The sequence below is a fragment of the Sitophilus oryzae genome, unplaced genomic scaffold (assembly GCF_002938485.1).
Source record: "Sitophilus oryzae breed Bouriz unplaced genomic scaffold, Soryzae_2.0 scaffold_907_pilon_pilon, whole genome shotgun sequence".
NCBI classification, from domain to species: domain Eukaryota; kingdom Metazoa; phylum Arthropoda; class Insecta; order Coleoptera; family Curculionidae; genus Sitophilus; species Sitophilus oryzae.
In genome coordinates this window covers 2,232,015-2,252,282 of record NW_022147536.1, presented here as the reverse complement: position 1 = coordinate 2,252,282, position 20,268 = coordinate 2,232,015, and the positions used below count along the sequence as shown (strand labels likewise).

At 30.9% G+C, this 20,268-nt stretch overlaps 1 protein-coding gene across 1 annotated transcript in view; it reads left to right on the top strand.

The window, feature by feature from the left end:
• LOC115890705 (sodium channel protein 60E) overlaps positions 1-20,268 on the top strand; it is a 312,784-nt gene that overhangs the window by 220,824 nt on the left and 71,692 nt on the right. The window contains exons 8-13 of the mRNA XM_030911008.1: positions 1,839-1,993; positions 8,454-8,605; positions 9,588-9,756; positions 13,199-13,416; positions 14,782-14,952; positions 15,058-15,251. Coding sequence (XP_030766868.1) covers positions 1,839-1,993; positions 8,454-8,605; positions 9,588-9,756; positions 13,199-13,416; positions 14,782-14,952; positions 15,058-15,251 — 1,059 coding nt within the window. The remainder of the gene's footprint in view (positions 1-1,838; positions 1,994-8,453; positions 8,606-9,587; positions 9,757-13,198; positions 13,417-14,781; positions 14,953-15,057; positions 15,252-20,268) is intronic.

Below are 20,268 nucleotides of genomic sequence, written 5' to 3'. Positions count from 1 at the left end.
CAACCTGCGCAATATCATACCTTGTATTCTTTGTACCATGGTTTAAGTCCATTTTCAATTAAAGCGATTACTTTGGCAGCTTTTTTCCGTGATGTATGCATTAAATTGAAACATTAATCAATGAAACACAACAAATCAACATAAAAACACTAAATCACCACAATACACCAAAACACTTTTACTTTTACACTGGACGCGCGTTTCGCTAACCATGTTAGCATCATCAGCAGATGATTATAAACTAACTTCTTTTTTCAGTTTATAATCATCTGCTGATGATGCTAACATGGTTAGCGAAACGCGCGTCCAGTGTAAAAGTAAAAGTGTTTTGGTGTATTGTGGTGATTTAGTGTTTTTATTTTGCTGTGTAACACCAGAGGTTCCAACCCTCAACTGTAACAAATCAAACAATGAAAGAACAATGTTCAAATTTCGATTACAAAGTAACAGTAAAGTAGTAATTGCAATATTTGATAAGTTTTTTATTCTTATTGTCACTACAATACAAATGCCTTTCATTTGTTTACCCGTTGCTACGCATATAAACGATAAGTACTTTGGATAAATTTATACTCATATTAAAACATGTTAAATTGTCTTTGAAACAGCTCATATTTTTTTCTTGGTCTGATAAATAGATTCTAAAAGACACAGTTAAAGTCAAAAGTTTACAGTGGGCCGATTTCTACGCAAGTTTATATCGAAAAGATGGCGAAAAAACAAAAACGTATTTAAAATTGTTGAGTGAAACTTGTATTTTCTTAGATTAAAAGTAGTTCGTAAAGTGCCGATAATATGCAATAATTCTCAATATTTATTCATTCAGAAAATTATTTAAAGTAATGTGCCCTTTTCAAATATGTTTCTTTTGACCAGATCTACTACTTAAAATTCTTGCACTTATTTCTGGAACATCCTGAACAGGGTGACAATTTGAAAACGAACGGTATTTAATATTGCCTCTACCGATGATAGTATGAAAATTTGGCGAAACACGCCAATTTACATGGAGGACAATTTTTGAGGCATTTGTTGTCGTGTTACTTTCAACCCCTTGACCCCCAGGGCACCTACCCCTAAAATTTTAAATAGCAACCTCTATTTCTTTTACCATTTTTGTGTTTCTTATAGAATTCTACATAAACTGCATTATTTTTTAGAATATTATAAGGAATACAAAAATGGTAAAAGACATAGGGGTTCCCATTTAAAATTTTAGGGGTAGGTGCCCTGGAGGTCAAAGGGTTGAAAGTAACACGACAACAAATGCCTCAAAAATTGTCCCCCTTGATATGTAAATTGACGTATTTCGCAAAATTTTCATACTATCATCGGTAGAGGTAATATTAAATACTGTCCGTTTTCAAATTGTCACCCTGTATATTCAGTAATACAACAATAATTTTGAACATTTGATTGAAAACAATTTATATTTAGTTCTATTTACTTGTTGATCGGTGTAATTTTTAATTATTATTAAATAACGTTACTTTTTTTTAGTAATGTTTAAAAAGTAATACTGGGAATTTTTAATTAAAATTCTCCGATATATCAACGTCATAATATATTTCTTAAATAATAAATTATGTTTTATCGTTAAATCGCCTAGTTCGCTCTATATAATATACATACAGGGCATTATTTTTCTACTATATATTAAATTTACAGACTTATCGCTACATACCTTAGAATTAAAAAAAAAACAGCGTCAAGTTACCTTAGAAATAACGATTACTCTTATTTTATATGTAAAACTATATGATAAATGGCCATCGATCGTCATTTCTATCCGTTTCTTTTTCATTTCCACGCTAATTTAACGAAAATATAATTTTCAGGTCGGTGACGCCCAGTAGAAGTCCCAGTCCGAGGCACAGTCAAAATAGTGACTCGCCTAGGCCCCAACATCTCTCAATTCCGTATCCGGTTCACAAACATGTCCATATGGCAGATCCAAAGTATCCGGATACGCTGCATCCAAATAAAAGTTTGGGTAAGTCGGATAGATAATATAGATAGGAAAATAAAAAAAATTGAAATTAACAATATTTTTAGGAAAAGTCTATACCTATGTGGCTGATGCATCTCTCCAAAAAATCCTATATGGGTATTTCGCCACTGGGCAAAAAAACCCAAATACCAAATAATAATATACCAAATACCATGTGAATGCCATAAATTTTGCATTGGTGAAACATCAAGACCCTTAAATGTTCGAATTAAAGAACATGAAGATTATTTAAGAAAGGGAGATTTTCACAAATCTAAGATTTGTCAGCATTCATGGGACACAGGGCACAGAAAAAATTTTAATAACGCCAAAATTATAATGAAAGAAGCGATAGCCTCTAAAAGGAAAATAAAAGAGGCTTTTTAATACAATCTAATAAAAATAAATGTATTGCTCATGCATCTGTAGATGTTAGTAATGTATGGCAATCGCTTCTTTGATTTTAAAGAACATCACATAAATAAACATAACATACGTAAAAAATAAAAACAGTCATACAGAAAGTTTGGTTTTTTTTTGTAGACGTATCTGTTTTAAAAAACTAAAGTGTTCTCGAATAGTTGAATTTAAATATTTTAAATAGTTTTTTTTCTTTTTTCTTTGTATTTTTTTTCCTTCCGACGCCGACGACGGAAAGAGAGAAACTTTCCGAAACGTTAAGCATTTTTTTGTTCGTTAGGCAAATTTGTATATCTGTAAACCTAACTTCTGACAAGTAGTTGCCGTTTTAGATTAACACAGAAGTGTTTACAAAAAATAACTATTTTATTTTGTAGATTTTCTTGCAGTCGCGAAATACCCATATAGGATTTTTTGGAGAAATGTTTTTAGGCGTTCCTAAAATATTAGGATTACTTGATACAAAAGTCATAGCAAATTATTAGATTTTTGTGAAGAAAATGAAAATTTTTTTTGAAAATTTCGAAACAACGCCATCTAAACTCACCGGCAAAAAAAACCGGCCACTAAAAACTAATCCCAATTTCAAAGTTGGATTTCTTTCATTAGATTTTGATGATTTTTTTTTAATTGTAAATTAATTCCTTCTTAACGGATGCTACGTCAGAAATTTCTATTCCGAATTTATTTTGAGCATATACAGGGCACAACAATAAGACGAAGTTTTTTGCCCGAACTTTGTAATACCCTGTAGGGTGTAGCAGCTGTAGTAGCTATTGCTAAATCAAATCACATTGTAGCCTCATCTTTTGAGAGTATTTTGTTTTTTTTTAATCACGACATTATCTCTGTTTGTATTGGAGATACGCTGCTTCAAAACGAACGTCTCGGAAAAATGCTTCGCAGGCAGAAAGTTTTATCTATAAATAATCAAGGCGACGTAGACGAAAAGGGATTTATGAATATTTGCAATATGACAACAACGGTTGTCAAATTTAAAAAAAATGCCATTATTTGTGACGGATGTTGCTCGTATTGTGGCTTTAATTGAGGATGGACGAATTCAACGTTATGTGTCCGACACCCTGGGTATACCTCGAACAACAGTCCAGGATGCCTGGAATCGGTATATGGAGACGGGAAATTTCACCAGGCCAGTGGGTTCCGGAAGAAAACGGAAGACAAATGCAATTGACGACCGCTTTTTTATCCTGAATACTTTACGAAATCGTAGAATTACAGCGTTTCCAGTGGCGGATACAGAGGGGGGCCCATGGGGCCCGGTCCTCCCCTAAGATCTATGAATTGGGTTACATATTACGCTTTTGGGTTAAAAATGGCGACCTAAAAAGCATTCTCTACATCAATTTTTATTTGGGCCCCCCCTAAAATAAATTCCTGTATCCGCCCCAGAGCGTTTCAGAATCAACATCTGCTACAAGCCGTGCGTGGAACTCAAGTCAGTGAGAGAACACTCCGACGAAGACTAAAAGAAAACAGCTTTTCTGCAAGTCTACTTCCAAGACATCGTCGAGCACGTCTTCAGTTTGCGCGTTTACTTGTGAATTGGGATATTGCTTTGAATAAGAAGACTAAGGAAGGAGCATATCAAAAATCTTAGGTACACCGCGATGGGCCTCAAATATGGCCGACTTAAATTCCGGTTTATCAGTGTCGTTCTAATTTTATTTAAAAAATGTAAAACTATGATGTAGGGTAGACGTGGGGTAGACTCAATAATTTGTTGTTTTATTTTACGTTGTGAATAAATGTTGGTAGTTATTAAAATTGTTATAGAAATATATAATTCTAATAAAAATAGATAAGTTATAATAAGTATTTATTACCACAAACATCCGATACGCTACTGAAGCAGGTAAGTCAAATTAACGTATCTAAATTCTTTGACATCTAATCTTTGACAAGTAATAAATAAAAGCTAAAATGCAAGAAAAATATATAATTTAGTTAATTTAAGAGAATTTCATAAATGATCGGTTTACTACACGTATGTATATTATATAGTCACTTACTAACGAAAAGTTGTTCCATTATTTCACTCAATTTTTGCCGAGATCTACCGCACGCTACACAACCAACTATTTTAGAGTCTTTTTCGATAAATCGCGATAGTGTCACTATTAATTTAAGTGCTGCCACAATTTCCATCTAGATTTACTACCTTTATACAACTATCAGTAGTAGAATAAATAATAAATAACATAAAATAAGCTCCGTAAAGACTGACAAATCCACAAAATTTCAAATCAAATTCAAATGTGTCAAATGAATCGTCAAACAGAACTGTCAAGGATCCCCACCCTAGAGTGCTTTAATGGTGCTTTTTCCGCCCACCATGCATGAATACATGGATAGCATTATGCTCCTTCCTTAGTCTTCTTATTCAAAGGGATATTGAGTTATGGACTAAATCTTTTTTCGAGGCGTTTGTTTTAAAGCAGCGTATCTCCAATACAAACAAAGATAATATCGTGATTAAAAAAATAAAATGCTCACAAAAGACGAGGCTAAAATGTGATTTGATTTAGCAATAACTACTACAGCTGCTGCACCCTACAGGGTGTTAAAAAGTTCGGGCAAAAAACTTCGTCTTATTTTTGTGCCCTGTATATCTCGAAATAAATTCGGAATACAAATTTCTGCCGTAGCATCCGTTAAGAAGGAATTAATTTACAATTTAAAAAAAATCATCAAAATCTAATGAGTGGTTCGCGAGAAATCCAACTTTGAAATTGGGACTAGTTTTTAGTGGCCGTTTTTTTTGCCGGTGAGTGTAGTATACTTCACATAAGGCTAAAAAGTTCCATTACAAGATTTGAAACTAAAAATATTTATTAACTGCCTCTTCCACCTTATTTTAGAGAGTAGTCAAAAATGATTTTAATCCAAAATAATTCAAGTAATTCGTTCAAGAATACAATACTTATATTTTTATTATACCTCGAGTCGGAAATCTTAAGAGAAAATTGGTATTTTCAAGTTTTTGTTGTTTTTATGCCCACTAGCGTCAAACTTATAAACTTGAAAATAATTTCCAGCGATTTTTCTTGTCTGCTTTAAGATTGACTCTCATTATACCTTGCGTTTCATTCCAAATACATTCCATATCCGTTCTGTTTTTTGGATTGTATTCACGCTATATGTCTGCTTCCGTTCCGTATCAGTTCCATACTTTTTATTGTACAATTTATATCATTACGAAAAATTTAAATATTTTAAAATTTTCTATCTTTTGAAAAAGGTAATAGATTTAATTAAGAGGTGAAAAAATAAATAAATATCAGAAAAATGTTAACAGAGTTGGTACAAATGTAAGAACTTGATAACGCTGTTTCCGATACGCTTCAATCCGTTCGTCAAAAAAATATATGGAAGGAAAAGATATGGAACGAAAGGGAAACGGAACGGATAGAGTGCATTGTCCTATTCATTTACATGATATAATATTTTATGTAAACGGAAGGGAAACGGAAGGGAGCTGATATTGAAGATATAGTGAGAATCAACATTTAATCTACCATCGGAAACTGTTTTCTAAATGCACTATTTTTGATTTTTCGTTTAATATAGAGGTATTACATTACACTCCATTACAAGCTAATAATATTTATTCATACTCCATGTTTACTTATTTTTCTGAAGCCACCACAAAGTTTGACATTGACTACTTCGTGAAGCAGTACAAAGAATCTTTATTTTCTTTAGTACAAAGAAACTGATCGAAACGTTTCTCCGAACATTTCCCGAGACAATTCGAATGACAATAAAAAACAAACAACCAATCACGGCTTGTCTCGGTCGATTTCAATATGTTTCGGAGTTTGCGGCCGAGACAAGATTCCCTGCAACATAAGAGTAGAGGGTATTTTAAATTATGCAGTCAAAATTAATCATAATAATAACTAGTAATCGATCAGTGAAAGCATAACACTGATGGATGGAACATCAGTAGATGGAATAGGTATCGAACAAGAATATAAGTATCTGGGAATTGAACAAGCATTTAACATCAAAGAAACATTAAACAGAGAACGGGTTAAAGAAGAATTTTTCCGCAGATTAAATATTGTACTGAGAACCTGTCTGAAAGCAAAAAATTGTTTCGATGCAATCAATACCTGGGCAGCACCTGCACTCACGTTTACATTTGGTATTCTGCCGTGGTCTACCACTGAGCTAAAACATCTGGAACAAAAAGTCAGAACAACACTCACTAAATACAGGATGCATCGTCCAAAATCTGCCTTGGAAAGGTTATACTTACCAAGAAGTGATGTATGCATGTATGACGAAAAAATATCTAAATACCAGGAACTGGCAACTGAAATCAAAAAGCTATGGAATCTAGCTAAAGTTGAGATTCTACGAATTATTATATCAGCTAACGGACTAGTACATAGAAATATGCAAAGCCACCTAAAAAATCTTCAAATCCCGACCATCACAATTTTGGCGATGCAAAGGGCTGTGGTACTTGGCACAACATCGCTAGTACGAAAGGTTGTGTCTCCATAATGAGCACGCTTTGTATCTTGGTGTACGACCCGATACAAGGATTATTCCAGAGAAACCTCTGATGAAAAAAAGAACTAGTAATCGACTAAAACGTTAATTTACAGTTGAAAATTATATTATAGTTTTTATTTTTTGTATACTAAAAAAGAAAAACCGTGATTAAAAAATTATTTGGCATAAAATATTACCTATAGACACACAAATTATATGGAACACGTAGTAAAAATCTGACGTTTAATAAATTTACTGATTTATACACAACACTTTAAAGAAGGTGCATTTTTGATGGTTGTTCTATAATTAGAAATGTAAAATGTATACAATCATCATCAAGGTCCTTATAAAAATAAAACTTTATTCGATTTAGTTATGCCCACTACTAGAAAAGGTCGGAGGTAAGGGCTACAAATGTGGTAGAGAAAAAGGGCGAGTTAAGTGGTAAAGTACACGCGACTTGTCCTAAAAGCAAAGCACATAAAAAATCGGGCGATACAAAGGTATCTTTCAAAGCTACTAATGGCATTTTGTGAATAACTTTAGGCTATAGAAGTTTGTTTATCGTTTACAATGTGGGATTATGAACAATATCATTTTTTTAAGTTCAAACATTGAGTTATGAAGAAAAATGAGTCAAATACGGTAAAATTATGAACAGGAATAAAATTTTAATCTTGATAACAATAAATGTTCAGATTAATTTTTATTTAATTATATTGTTAATTATACATATAATTAAACTAATACAAAATTTAAATTGAAAAATAGCTGGAGATAATGATTTAATAGAATTAACCATTATATCTTTAGGTGTAAAATATATGGGGTTGGTCAAGTGACTCTCGAGATGTCTTCATTGCTCAAAAGAGGTGTATACGGTCTCTGGCAGGTATAGCGCCCTCACAGAGTTGTAGGAACTACTTTAACAAATTTAGTATTTTAACCCTTCCGTTTTTGTTCATATATGAAATGTGTCTATACGTTTTTCTCAACTATGATAAATTTAAGAGAAATTGTAATGTACATAGTTTTAGTACGAGAAGCGCCTTGGATTTGCATATAAGCATTTGTAAATCTAAGGTGGCTTATCGATCACCACACAATATAGGACCTTATATGTTTAATAATCTTCCTATTAAAATTAAATCCTGTAAGACACTAAATAAATTTAAGTTAAATTTAAAAAATTATTTGCTGGGAATGAACTTTTATAGTGTGGAGGAATACCTGCAAATTATAATATGAGACCTACGTATATGATAATTTTATTATGATCTGTTGTGTTTGTTTTTGTATATTTTGTATTATATATTTGTGTTAGCTTTAAGAATTTATTGACTATTCCTATACAATTTTATTGTACATTGTTTTATGGAAATAAATAAATGATTGATTGATTGATTGATAAGTATAATTTGGGCCATGCAGGATATTTGTCAGGAAATTGGTTATAAATACAAAATTATTGTTTTGATTGAGTTTTGATTGTACCAAAAATTCCTTTTTCTAGGAGGGCCCACTAGGAGCGGTCTTCAAAGTAGACAAGCAAGCAACAACAGTGGAGAAGGTAAACAATCTTCTTTAGACGACTCAGGGGTTGTGGATGACCACGAGGAAGCCGACGCTACATCAGAAGAAGCTAACGTTCATACATCATTAAGGGTAAGTTTAGTATTCGAATATCTTTTTTTAATGAATGTTAGTTTATAAAAAAGAGTGTATCCTTTTTTATCTGGTATCTCTACCCAAGTAGCATTTTTGGACGGATCTTCGTTTTTAGATTTTCTCGCACAAAAAATGTCTGGCAAAAGCAAATTCATCGTTTAATTTAATAATGTACTTTCATATTTTTGATGTCCCTTCTATATATCATTATTTGTTGCTACAAAATATTTTTCTTTGAAATATAGATTTTTATTTTTATTTCTATATCACGGTTCTGAAAATAAAATATATAAATCAAAGTAAGTAGAATACGTTCTTATGAGTTTAAAAGCTCAACAGTCGATAAAAACATATATTTTTAGTTAAAAACGCTATCACTAACCAACAATTTTAATTCATTATTTTATAAAATTGACATGGAGTCGGGCACAAATCATCTACATATATCATATTTGTGTCTAAAAAGAGAGAAACTCGTGTTTCGAAAATGAATCGACAATAAATGCTACTTGGGTACCTATATAAATTTTTTTAATAAATAATATATGAATACATTAATATCAAAAATGGTACTTTTTATTCAATTTAGCTCGTTTCATAAATTTAAAAAGGACGAAAACATGATTAGGCAAATCGGAAAATCTACTACTTCTACACTCCAATCTACACTTTTGGCACAATTTTCCCAACTAAAAGAGAAGATCAAGGAATAATAATAAAATTAAATGAAAAAGTAGTTTTTCATAAAAAAAGACGACATACTATTTTTTTATTAGAATTAATTAATAATAAGATTAGAATTAATTAATAATTAGTGAAAATGCCCCACCATAAAGGTCTATGGAAATTTCCTGCTAATAAGAGAAATAAGAAAAAAACCTAGCAAGTATTAAATAATCAGTAGCTTATCTGCTATTCTAAATCCTCCTCTTCCTAGAATACACGTGCAAGTAACTAAATCACGTAAATCTTTTTCCAGAGACTGGAAATCACACCGGTAACCGTAGCGGTAAATCAAAAGGAAATTAGGGTGATCAAGTGCAACGGGATCAGCGGAAGTAGCGGCATCAACGCCAAGAACTCCGATAAGAAAAAATCGGATATGTACAAGCTCCAGCCCGACTACCTATCTCACATCGTCGTTATAAGTAAGCAAAATTACGTACGAGGGTAGATCGATTTTTTTTTCACAAATATTTTAATAGTTAGTAGGTAGGTATATGTAATTTGTCTCCAGAAACACGCTTCTAAAGTTTTCTGAAAAATAATTGTTTAATATAATACATTTTTTGACATTTTCCGTTAAAAAATAGTATATTACCAAAGACATTATAAAGATAGACTGAACATCTCATTCATAAATACTCGTTGGTAGTGTATCAAACATTCCAATGTGTCAAACAAGGACAGAAGAGACAGAGAAGTCTAAAATTTCCGTCCCCGGCAACTAGGCGCATTTGGACTGTTCTATTGGCCAGTGGCGTATCGTTTTTTGGAATGAATTTAACTAGTAAAGTAAAAGTAAATTCTGTTGTAATTTGTTGTTTTAACTGTCAAAGTCTTGTCAAAACATATATTTGGTTATAAATATAAACTAGAATGCCGCATTGGTCGTACTTCAAGCACACCAATGGACTGACGCACAAAAACGAATCAATCAAAGAAACGCGATATAGTATCGTCTTTGTCAATCACGCTAACATTTTAGAATAAGTAGGAGGAGCGCAGGCAGATGATTAGATCGGGCCTTTAAAAACCTACGTCTGCGGTAAAAATTTACGTTTTTAATGTAAAAATGTTAGCGCGCGTGTAGATTCTAACTTCATCAAGTGATGAATCACTCCCAAACATTCGTGGCGTTTACTATATTTCATTACTGTCGAGAGATTAACTAAATCTCCAGACAATAATGAAAACTTTCCTCCGAGCTTTGCATACTATTTTATTTACAATCACACATCATTAATTAAAAAATAGAGACAGTATTTTATTTTGAAAAAAAAATTTGCGAAAATTTGTCGTTTTCTGTTTTGGAATTTCCATATCTTTAGTTACCGGTACCAGTGGTTGTTATTAGTAGTGGGAACTATCGAATGAATACTATCGAAACATTCGATAGTTGCAATTCATTCGGATAATTCGATAGCTATTTATAAAATTCATTCATTTATGAAATTCATTTATTCGTCAGGATCGATTATAATAAAATATTAACTGGATTTTAGTTGTTGCCCGGCGTTGTAGGTTTCTTTCCGAGAAACCCGACAGCGGTCGGTGGCAATGCTATTAAAGAAGCCGACATCTTTGATTTTTTGCGGAGTCAGATAAAGATAAGGACACGTTATTTTTTTTATTGAGGTGCTAGTATTTACACAGAAAATACATTATGAAGGGCGCTGTTGCCATATATTGGTATTAGTTGATATTAGCAAAGAATATTATTGTTTGGCTTTAGTTAGTTAGGGATAGTAATAGTGTGGTAATAGTATGTCTATATATTTTGCATTTTTTTTTATTAATATTCTAGTTGTTACACATGCAATAATACTTGTTATTTTGGATGTAGAAAAGTGATTTTTAATATTTTTAAGCAAAGACTGGTATGGTTTAATAAATAATAATAACAGTAATAATTTGTTATACCTATTAACAACAAAATTTAAAATCATTTAATATAAACATTTTTTTAAGTAGTAGCAAAATATAAACAACAAATTAGATGTCAAAATCATTTATCTTAGATCCTATTTAAAAATAATATAGTCTCTATAAATTTTTTGGCAACGTTGGTATATTAAATAATAATAATTACAGAACTAATTTGTTATATTAACAACAATTTTTAAAATCATTAAATATAAACATTTATTATTTTTTTAAGCATGCAGTGTAATGGAAGGAAAATATTAATAAAAAATTAGAAATCTAAATTATTTATATTTTTTATATTTATTTTAAAAAATAAATGAAATATTTCTTCGCAAAAAGCTACACGTAAGAGAATTAGCATAAACAAAATACAAATATTGTTAACTTTTTTTTAAAAATTGGCACGTGTAAAACTTTCAATTTAATTTTCTCACCCCATAGTTTGAGTTCGATAACCATTTACTTAACCACGTTACTTAAATATGATAATTAAGTTCCAACTAATTCATATTATTAAAACATCTAAAATACAACAGACAATTTTTAGAAGAGCCTATTAGCTATCTTTTAGTAAAAAAAGCAATTTTCTAGAGTAAGTCGTTACTTCAGTAGAGACGACACAGATAAACATTAGCATTTTATATATGTAGATTATACCATATAAAATTAAATAATTGAAAGATCGGGCTACGGAAAATCACACAAATTTTCGGAAAAATTTTGACCACCTGCACCGCACACAATCGTCAACTAAAAAAACTATTTTAGTATTTTAAATATTTTAATAAACGCAAAAATAGCACAGTATTTATAAGGCGAAGTTATACAAAGTTGGAAGAACTAATAATGCACTGACGCACACAAAAATCAAACGAATACTAAATTTCATTTATCAAAAGCATTCGGTAGTCGTGGCTCAACGATAACCATTTAGTCGCGCGGCGAGGTTGTCACATATGCTTTAGTATACAAATGAATGAATGATTTTATTCGAATAAAACCATTCGATAGTTGAAATCATTCATTCAGTAACCATTCGATAGTCCAATTCATTCGATAGTTCCCATCGCTAGTTGTTATGGCGCAAACCTACAACAGCAAAACAAACAACTAAGTGACAGTTTTGAATTTCTCGTTCCCTTTTTCGAATTTATATAACATAGAATGCCAGAATGTTGTCGGAAAGTTCTGATAATGAAGACTACTTTAATATTGGTACTCCACCAGAACTTTACAGAAGCTGCAAAAAGAGCAGAAGCCAGTTTACTTCCAGAGAAATGAGATAGCATTGAAAGTATACGAAAAATGGTGTGCCGAAAGAACTGCTAAGAATATTGGTTCGGAGACAGTCTCGATGGCATATTTTAGCGACATGGCAAGGCAGAAAAAGTCATCTACTCTTTGGGCTACGTACAGCATGATACGGACAATGCTAGAATTAAGGGAAAAGACTGACATATCAAAATATCACAAACTCGTCGCTTTTTTAAATGTAGGTTTTAAGCCAAAGAAGTCTAGCATTTTTACCTTCAACAAATAAATGTATTAAAATCTGTAATTATTATTGTTAATCTTCTTGTTTATTTTTGTTGGTGTTAGATAAGTATTTAATAAAGATATTACAAGAATATTTGGCTTAATTAAATGAGGCAAGAAATAAGAAAAACCAAGTGAGGGAAATGGAGGAGAGAAATGGAGGAGGGAAGAAATGTAGATAATTTGACACTTTCAAATTTTTTAAAAGTCAGTAATGTCAGTATTACATATGTGGTTGTAAATAAATAGTATTGCAGATTCATTGAAACTTCTTAACGGTATTACTTATTTTTAAGTAACAGTTAGACATGACTTTAATCTTCTTCTCCTTCAAGTGTCATGTTCCTGGTGAACGTTGACGACTGCCATGTTATTACTACTCTATTTTTTACTAATTTTTTGTAGATTCAGAGATTCCAGATAGAAATTGTTCTTGTTGTGAAAGATGCTGTATGGACTACGACGGTTGGCTACAATTTCAACAAGGCTTGTACCAAATAGTCAAAGACCCATTGTTCGAGTTAGCCATCACTGTATGCATTGTACTGAATACAATGTTCTTGGCCATGGAACATCATGGGATGAGCGAGTCAGTGTTGAGAGCCTTAGACATCGGAAATAAGGTTAGAATATAAATTATAATTAATTATACTATTTTATTATATTACTATTTTCTTTGATAAATTATACAGGGTGGTCCGAATTGTATTCGGGAAATTTCGGCAGTATATTCAGCAGATAATAATAAGTAAAAATGTGTCAGAGGTACAGGGTCTAGAAGTTAGTAGAGTAGCCGTATGGCTAGAGGGCGCAACTGCTATGGAAAATAATAAAATAGATTTTTTACAAAATTTTGCCTAGTTTGGGGGTACTATAAATAATTACTTCATAATCTTCAGTAAATTTTGGATCTTTTTTGTTAGAACTATTTTCCCCTATCTGCTAAAATAAAGTGGCGGGGGAAGGTTAGACTTGTTTTTATTTAAATGTTATTAACTCCGGACTGGATGATCAAAATTCAACAAACTAGAACTAGTTTAAAAGAGCGTTTCTTATTCTATATTATATCATTTAAACAATTATAATAAGTTTTTGAACATAGATGCTAGGGGGCGCTGTGTTACAATTTAACATGTTACCTTATTTTTCTAACACGGTATCCCTAGCCCTCTTGATTAGGACCAGTTTAATGAAAAATAAGATAGAAAAATTAGTTATTGGTTTAGTTTGGTTTCGACAAATATACCAGAATACCATGTTACTAAATGTTTTACTATCTAATAATTAAGATATCAATGACAGTGCATAAGAAACGACGCTTCAGTGAATTCTCGATAGGCTCTCGAAAAAAGTAAGAGTTTTAACGTCAAAATATTATCATATGAACATTTTGATAGTCTCAGCAGCATTTTTTATCTTTTGATTGCTTTTCTTACTACTTGAAGAAGCGGTTGATCACTCTTACCGCCGACTTTAATCTAATGCTCGCACTACTTTGCATAGGAACTTTCATAGAAGAAAAATTATAAGTAATTTATAACAAATTATTGTAATAAATGCAATACCCAAGTCTTCGAAAATTACCCTGGTAGATGTTAACATGGGGATCAAACTGCACATATACCTATACATTTATCCTGTTTTAACTTTAGTTCGACCTCTATGCCGTCATCGATGAACAGGGTTTTTAAAATTTAAAAAGATGAAAATTCACTGAAGATTATGAGACTATTATTTATAGCATCCCTTATCTAGGCAAAATTTGGTAAAAATTCCATTTTCTTATTTTTCATGGCGAAACGGCCCTCTAGCGTTTATAAACTTGAAAATAATTTCCAGCAATTTTTCATAGCATCTTTAGTTATAAATAATTTTTTTCGCGAGCTCTACGGCTAATACTTTCCGAGATACAGCCAAGAGCTATATTCTTCGTGATACACCCTGTACATACGGTTTTTTAAAAACGATTCTCTTTTGTATTTTTATAGGTTTTTACATCGATTTTCACATTCGAATGCTGCTTGAAGATTATGGCTTTGAACAAAGACTTTTTTCACTGCGGTTGGAACATTTTCGACTTGATCATTGTTTCAGCTAGTCTGTTAGATCTTATTTTTGAACTGGTTGATGGACTCTCGGTTCTGAGAGGTCTACGACTCGTAAGTTTTTAAATAATTATATAGAACTTTATCAACTGTATCAATTATTCATAATAACAAAACTGAGAATTGAAAAATCATAAAAATACAGTTTTTCTATTACAGTTGCGGGTTTTAAAATTAGCCCAAAGCTGGATAACGATGAAGGTACTGCTCAGCATCATCATCAGTACCATCGGAGCTCTGGGAAACTTGACGTTCGTTTTGGTGATAGTGATTTATATTTTCGCCGTCATCGGTATGCAGTTGTTTTCAAAAGATTATACAGAGGAGAAGTTTTTTCCGGATCCAGTGCCCAGGTAAGAAAAAAATATGTATAATTAAAATATCTGAAAAAAAAAACGGTGTCAAAGCCGACTGGGGCATGACAATCGATGGTATTTTTGACAAGGTCAATCTCTAGACGTCATTTACTAAAACTTTACATAAAACTTATCAAAAATTAACTTACAGATTCATATTGCGGATTCTTCCAATATTTTAGATATCAGTTTTATCTTAAATATCATAGTATGTATGCATGTGTTTTTTCTGACACCTTTGGATTTTTGACGACAAGATATTTAAGTATTTCGTGTTCTATTAATAACTACCTAAAAGTACTGACGAATATACTGGGTAAGTTTCCTACGATGTTCTCTATGGGTATCTCGGAAACTACTGGAGATAGAGAGTCGGTTAAATGGGGAAAGAATTGCAGTTTTGTGGGGTCATAAACATGCGCCTTTCAGATTTTTGAAAAAATTCATGGCTTACTAAATATTTTGAAAAAAACAAATTTCGGTTATTTTAAAAATTGTCCCTAATTCCATTATAATCTATTTTAGACAAAAAGTTTTCAGATAGAAGTTGTAGATAATCACATCCTTAATGAGATTGTATCCTCCGTTTTTTTCTAAAGCCTGTCATTTTTGAGATATGACACAAACATATGTTTTTTTTAATGGAAACCATAGTTGGCCATGACTTCATAAAAAGCGCCATTTTTAAGCTTTTTAGCGATATAAGCTATAATATGTTTCTTTCGAAAAATTACTGAGTTATATCCAATTCTTAAACAATTTCACTTAGTTAGCCATGGAAACAAGTTCAATCGCCGTTGCTCTCAGAAATGTGAAACTGTCACATCCAAACTTTATAAATTAAAATAAACAAAAATTGTAAATATGAATTTTTCAAATGAAGAAAAGCATGTAGGATTATTGGTTCAACTTTTGTTGGCCATACATTTTCGAAGATACGTTGACCGGTGAACGTTAGTGACGTTTTTTAGAAAAGTTAAATTTAGATACTTGCGCTTCAATAGAATGGTTCCAAAATGACTTTCATTATGACACTCCCCATAATAATAAAAGAAATGTTAAATGTTAAAAATTATTAATATCATAATTATGCAAACTCATGCAGGGATAGGAAGAGGTGGACCAATTGCATAGGCCTCCTCGATCACCTGACCTATCCACTTTAGATTTTTTTAGGCGGTATGATTAACAATAAGGGTCACAAAAGAACTTATGAATTTTCACAGAACGGTTGACTACGGCCGGTCGACTGTATTAAACTTCTCCCGTACCGCCTCTTCGAGTGCCTCTCTTAATTCATAAGTTCTTTTGTAGCCCTTATTGTTGACCACACCGCCTAAAAAGATCTAAAATGTCATGCAATTGGTCCACCCCTTTCTATCCCCGAGTTTGCATAATTATGATATAAATAGTTTTTAACATTTCTTTCTTATTAGAGGGAGTGTCATAATGAAAGTCATGTTGGAACCATTCTTTTGAAGCGCAAATATCTAAATTTAACTTTTCTAATAAACGTAAGTAACGTTCACCGGTCAACGTATCCTCGAAAATGTATGGCCAAGAAAAGTTGAACCAATAATAATCCTACACGCTTTTCATCATTTGATAAATTCATATTGACAATTTCTGTATATTTTAATTTATAAAGTTTGGATGTTACAGTTTCACATTTCTGAAAGCAACGACGATTGAACTTGTTTCCATGGCTAACTAAGTGAAATTGTTTAAAAATTAAAAGAATTGGCTATAACTCAGTAACTTTTCGAAAGAAACATAATATAGCTTATATCGCTAAAAAGCTTAAAAAATGGCGCTTTTTATGAAGTCATGGCCCACTATGGTTTCCATTTAAAAGAACATATGTTTGTGTCATATGTCAAAAATGCCAGGCTTTAGAAAAAAAACGGAGGACACAATATCAATAAGGATGTGATTATCTACAACTTTTATCTGAAAACTTTTTGTTAGTGGGTAAATGAATTTGTAGATATATTACGACTTTTCTTGGAACTTTAGTTTCGGACCCACTAGTAGATATAAAAAGCATTTTTGGTAAACTCTGTCTCAAATAGTTTCTGAAAAATAAAATTAATTTTCTTAAAAAGGTCCGATTAAATTTATATCTCCGAAACTAAAGTTCCAAGAAAAGTCGTAATATATCTACAAATTCATTTACCCACTAGTAGATATAAAAAGCATTATTGGTGAACTCTGTCTCAAATAGTTTCTGAAAAATAAAATTAATTTTTTTAAAAAGGTCCGATTAAATTTATATCTCCGAAACTAAAGTTCCAAGAAAAGTCGTAATATATCTACAAATTCATTTACCCACTAGTAGATATAAAAAGCATATTTGGTAAACTCTGTCTCAAATAGTTTCTGAAAAATAAAATTAATTTTCTTAAAAAGGACCGATAAAATTTATATCTCCGAAACTAAAGTTCCAAGAAAAGTCGTAATATATCTACAAATTCATTTACCCACTAGTAGATATAAAAAGCATTATTGGTGAACTCTGTCTCAAATAGTTTCTGAAAAATAAAATTAATTTTCTTAAAAAGGTCCGATTAAATTTATATCTCCCAAAACTAAAAGTTCCAAGAAAGTCGTAATATATCTACAAGTTCATTTACCCACTAGTAGATATAAAAAGCATTTTGGTAAACTCTGTCTCAAATAGTTTCTGAAAAATAAAATTAATTTTCTTAAAAAGGTCCGATTAAATTTATATCTCCGAAACTAAAGTTCCAAGAAAAGTCGTAATATATCTATAAATTCATTTACCCACTAGTAGATATAAAAAGCATTTTTGGTGAACTCTGTCTCAAATAGTTTCTGAAAAATAAAATTAATTTTTGTAAAAAGGTCCGATTAAATTTATATCTCCGAAACTAAAGTTCCAAGAAAAGTCGTAATATATCTATAAATTCATTTACCCACTAGTAGATATAAAAAGCATTTTTGGTGGACTCTGTCTCAAATAGTTTCTGAAAAATAAAATTAATTTTCTTAAAAAGGTCCGATTAAATTTATATCTCCGAAACTAAAGTTCCAAGAAAGTCGTAATATATCTACAAATTCATTTACCCACTAGTAGATATAAAAAGCATTATTGGTGAACTCTGTCTCAAATAGTTTCTGAAAAATAAAATTAATTTTCTTAAAAAGGTCCGATTAAATTTATATCTCCGAAACTAAAGTTCCAAGAAAAGTCGTAATATATCTACAAATTCATTTACCCACTAGTAGATATAAAAAGCATTATTGGTGAACTCTGTCTCAAATAGTTTCTGAAAAATAAAATTAATTTTTTTTAAAAGGTCCGATTAAATTTATATCTCCGAAACTAAAGTTCCAAGAAAAGTCGTAATATATCTACAAGTTCATTTACCCACTAGTAGATATAAAAGCATTTTTTTGGTAAACTCTGTCTCAAATAGTTTCTGAAAAATAAAATTAATTTTCTTAAAAGGACCGATTAAATTTATATCTCCTAAACTAAAGTTCCAAGAAAAGTCGTAATATATCTACAAATTCATTTACCCACTAGTAGATATAAAAAGCATTATTGGTGAACTCTGTCTCAAATAGTTTCTGAAAAATAAAATTAATTTTCTTAAAAGGTCCGATTAAATTTATATCTCCCAAACTAAAGTTCCAAGAAAAGTCGTAATATATCTACAAGTTCATTTACCCACTAGTAGATATAAAAAGCATTTTTGGTAAACTCTGTCTCAAATAGTTTCTGAAAAATAAAATTAATTTTTTAAAAGGACCGATTAAATTTATATCTCCTAAACTAAAGTTCCAAGAAAAGTCGTAATATATCTACAAATTCATTTACCCACTAGTAGATATAAAAGCATTATTGGTGAACTCTGTCTCAAATAGTTTCTGAAAAATAAAATTAATTTTCTTAAAAGGTCCGATTAAATTTATATCTCCGAAACTAAAGTTCCAAGAAAAGTCGTAATATATCTACAAATTCATTTACCCACTAGTAGATATAAAAAGCATTATTGGTGAAACTCTGTCTCAAATAGTTTCTGAAAAATAAAATTAATTTTTTAAAAAGGTCCGATTAAATTTATATCTCCCAAAACTAAAGTTCCAAGAAAAGTCGTAATATATCTACATTTCATTTACCCACTAGTAGATATAAAAAGCATTTTGGTAAACTCTGTCTCAAATAGTTTCTGAAAAATAAAATTAATTTTTTTAAAAGGTCCGATTAAATTTATATCTCCGAAACTAAAGTTCCAAGAAAAGTCGTAATATATCTACAAATTCATTTACCCACTAGTAGATATAAAAAGCATTTTTGGTAAACTCTGTCTCAAATAGTTTCTGAAAAATAAAATTAATTTTTTTTAAAAAGGTCCGATTAAATTTATATCTCCGAAACTAAAGTTCCAAGAAATGTCGTAATATATCTACAAATTCATTTACCCACTAGTAGATATAAAAAGCATTTTTGGTAAACTCTGTCTCAAATAGTTTCTGAAAAATAAAATTAATTTTTTTTAAAAGGTCCGATTAAATTTATATCTCCGAAACTAAAGTTCCAAGAAATGTCGTAATATATCTAGAAATTCATTTACCCACTAGTAGATATAAAAGCATTTTTGGTAAACTCTGTCTCAAATAGTTTCTGAAAAATAAAATTAATTTTTAAAAAAAGGTCCGATTAAATTTATATCTCCGAAACTAAAGTTCCAAGAAAAGTCGTAATATATCTACAAATTCATTTACCCACTAGTAGATATAAAAAGCATTTTTGGTAAACTCTGTCTCAAATAGTTTCTGAAAAATAAAATTAATTTTTTTAAAAAGGTCCGATTAAATTTATATCTCCGAAACTAAAGTTCCAAGAAAAGTCGTAATATATCTACATTTCATTTACCCACTAGTAGATATAAAAAGCATTTTTGGTAAACTCTGTCTCAAATAGTTTCTGAAAAATAAAATTAATTTTTTTAAAAAGGTCCGATTAAATTTATATCTCCGAAACTAA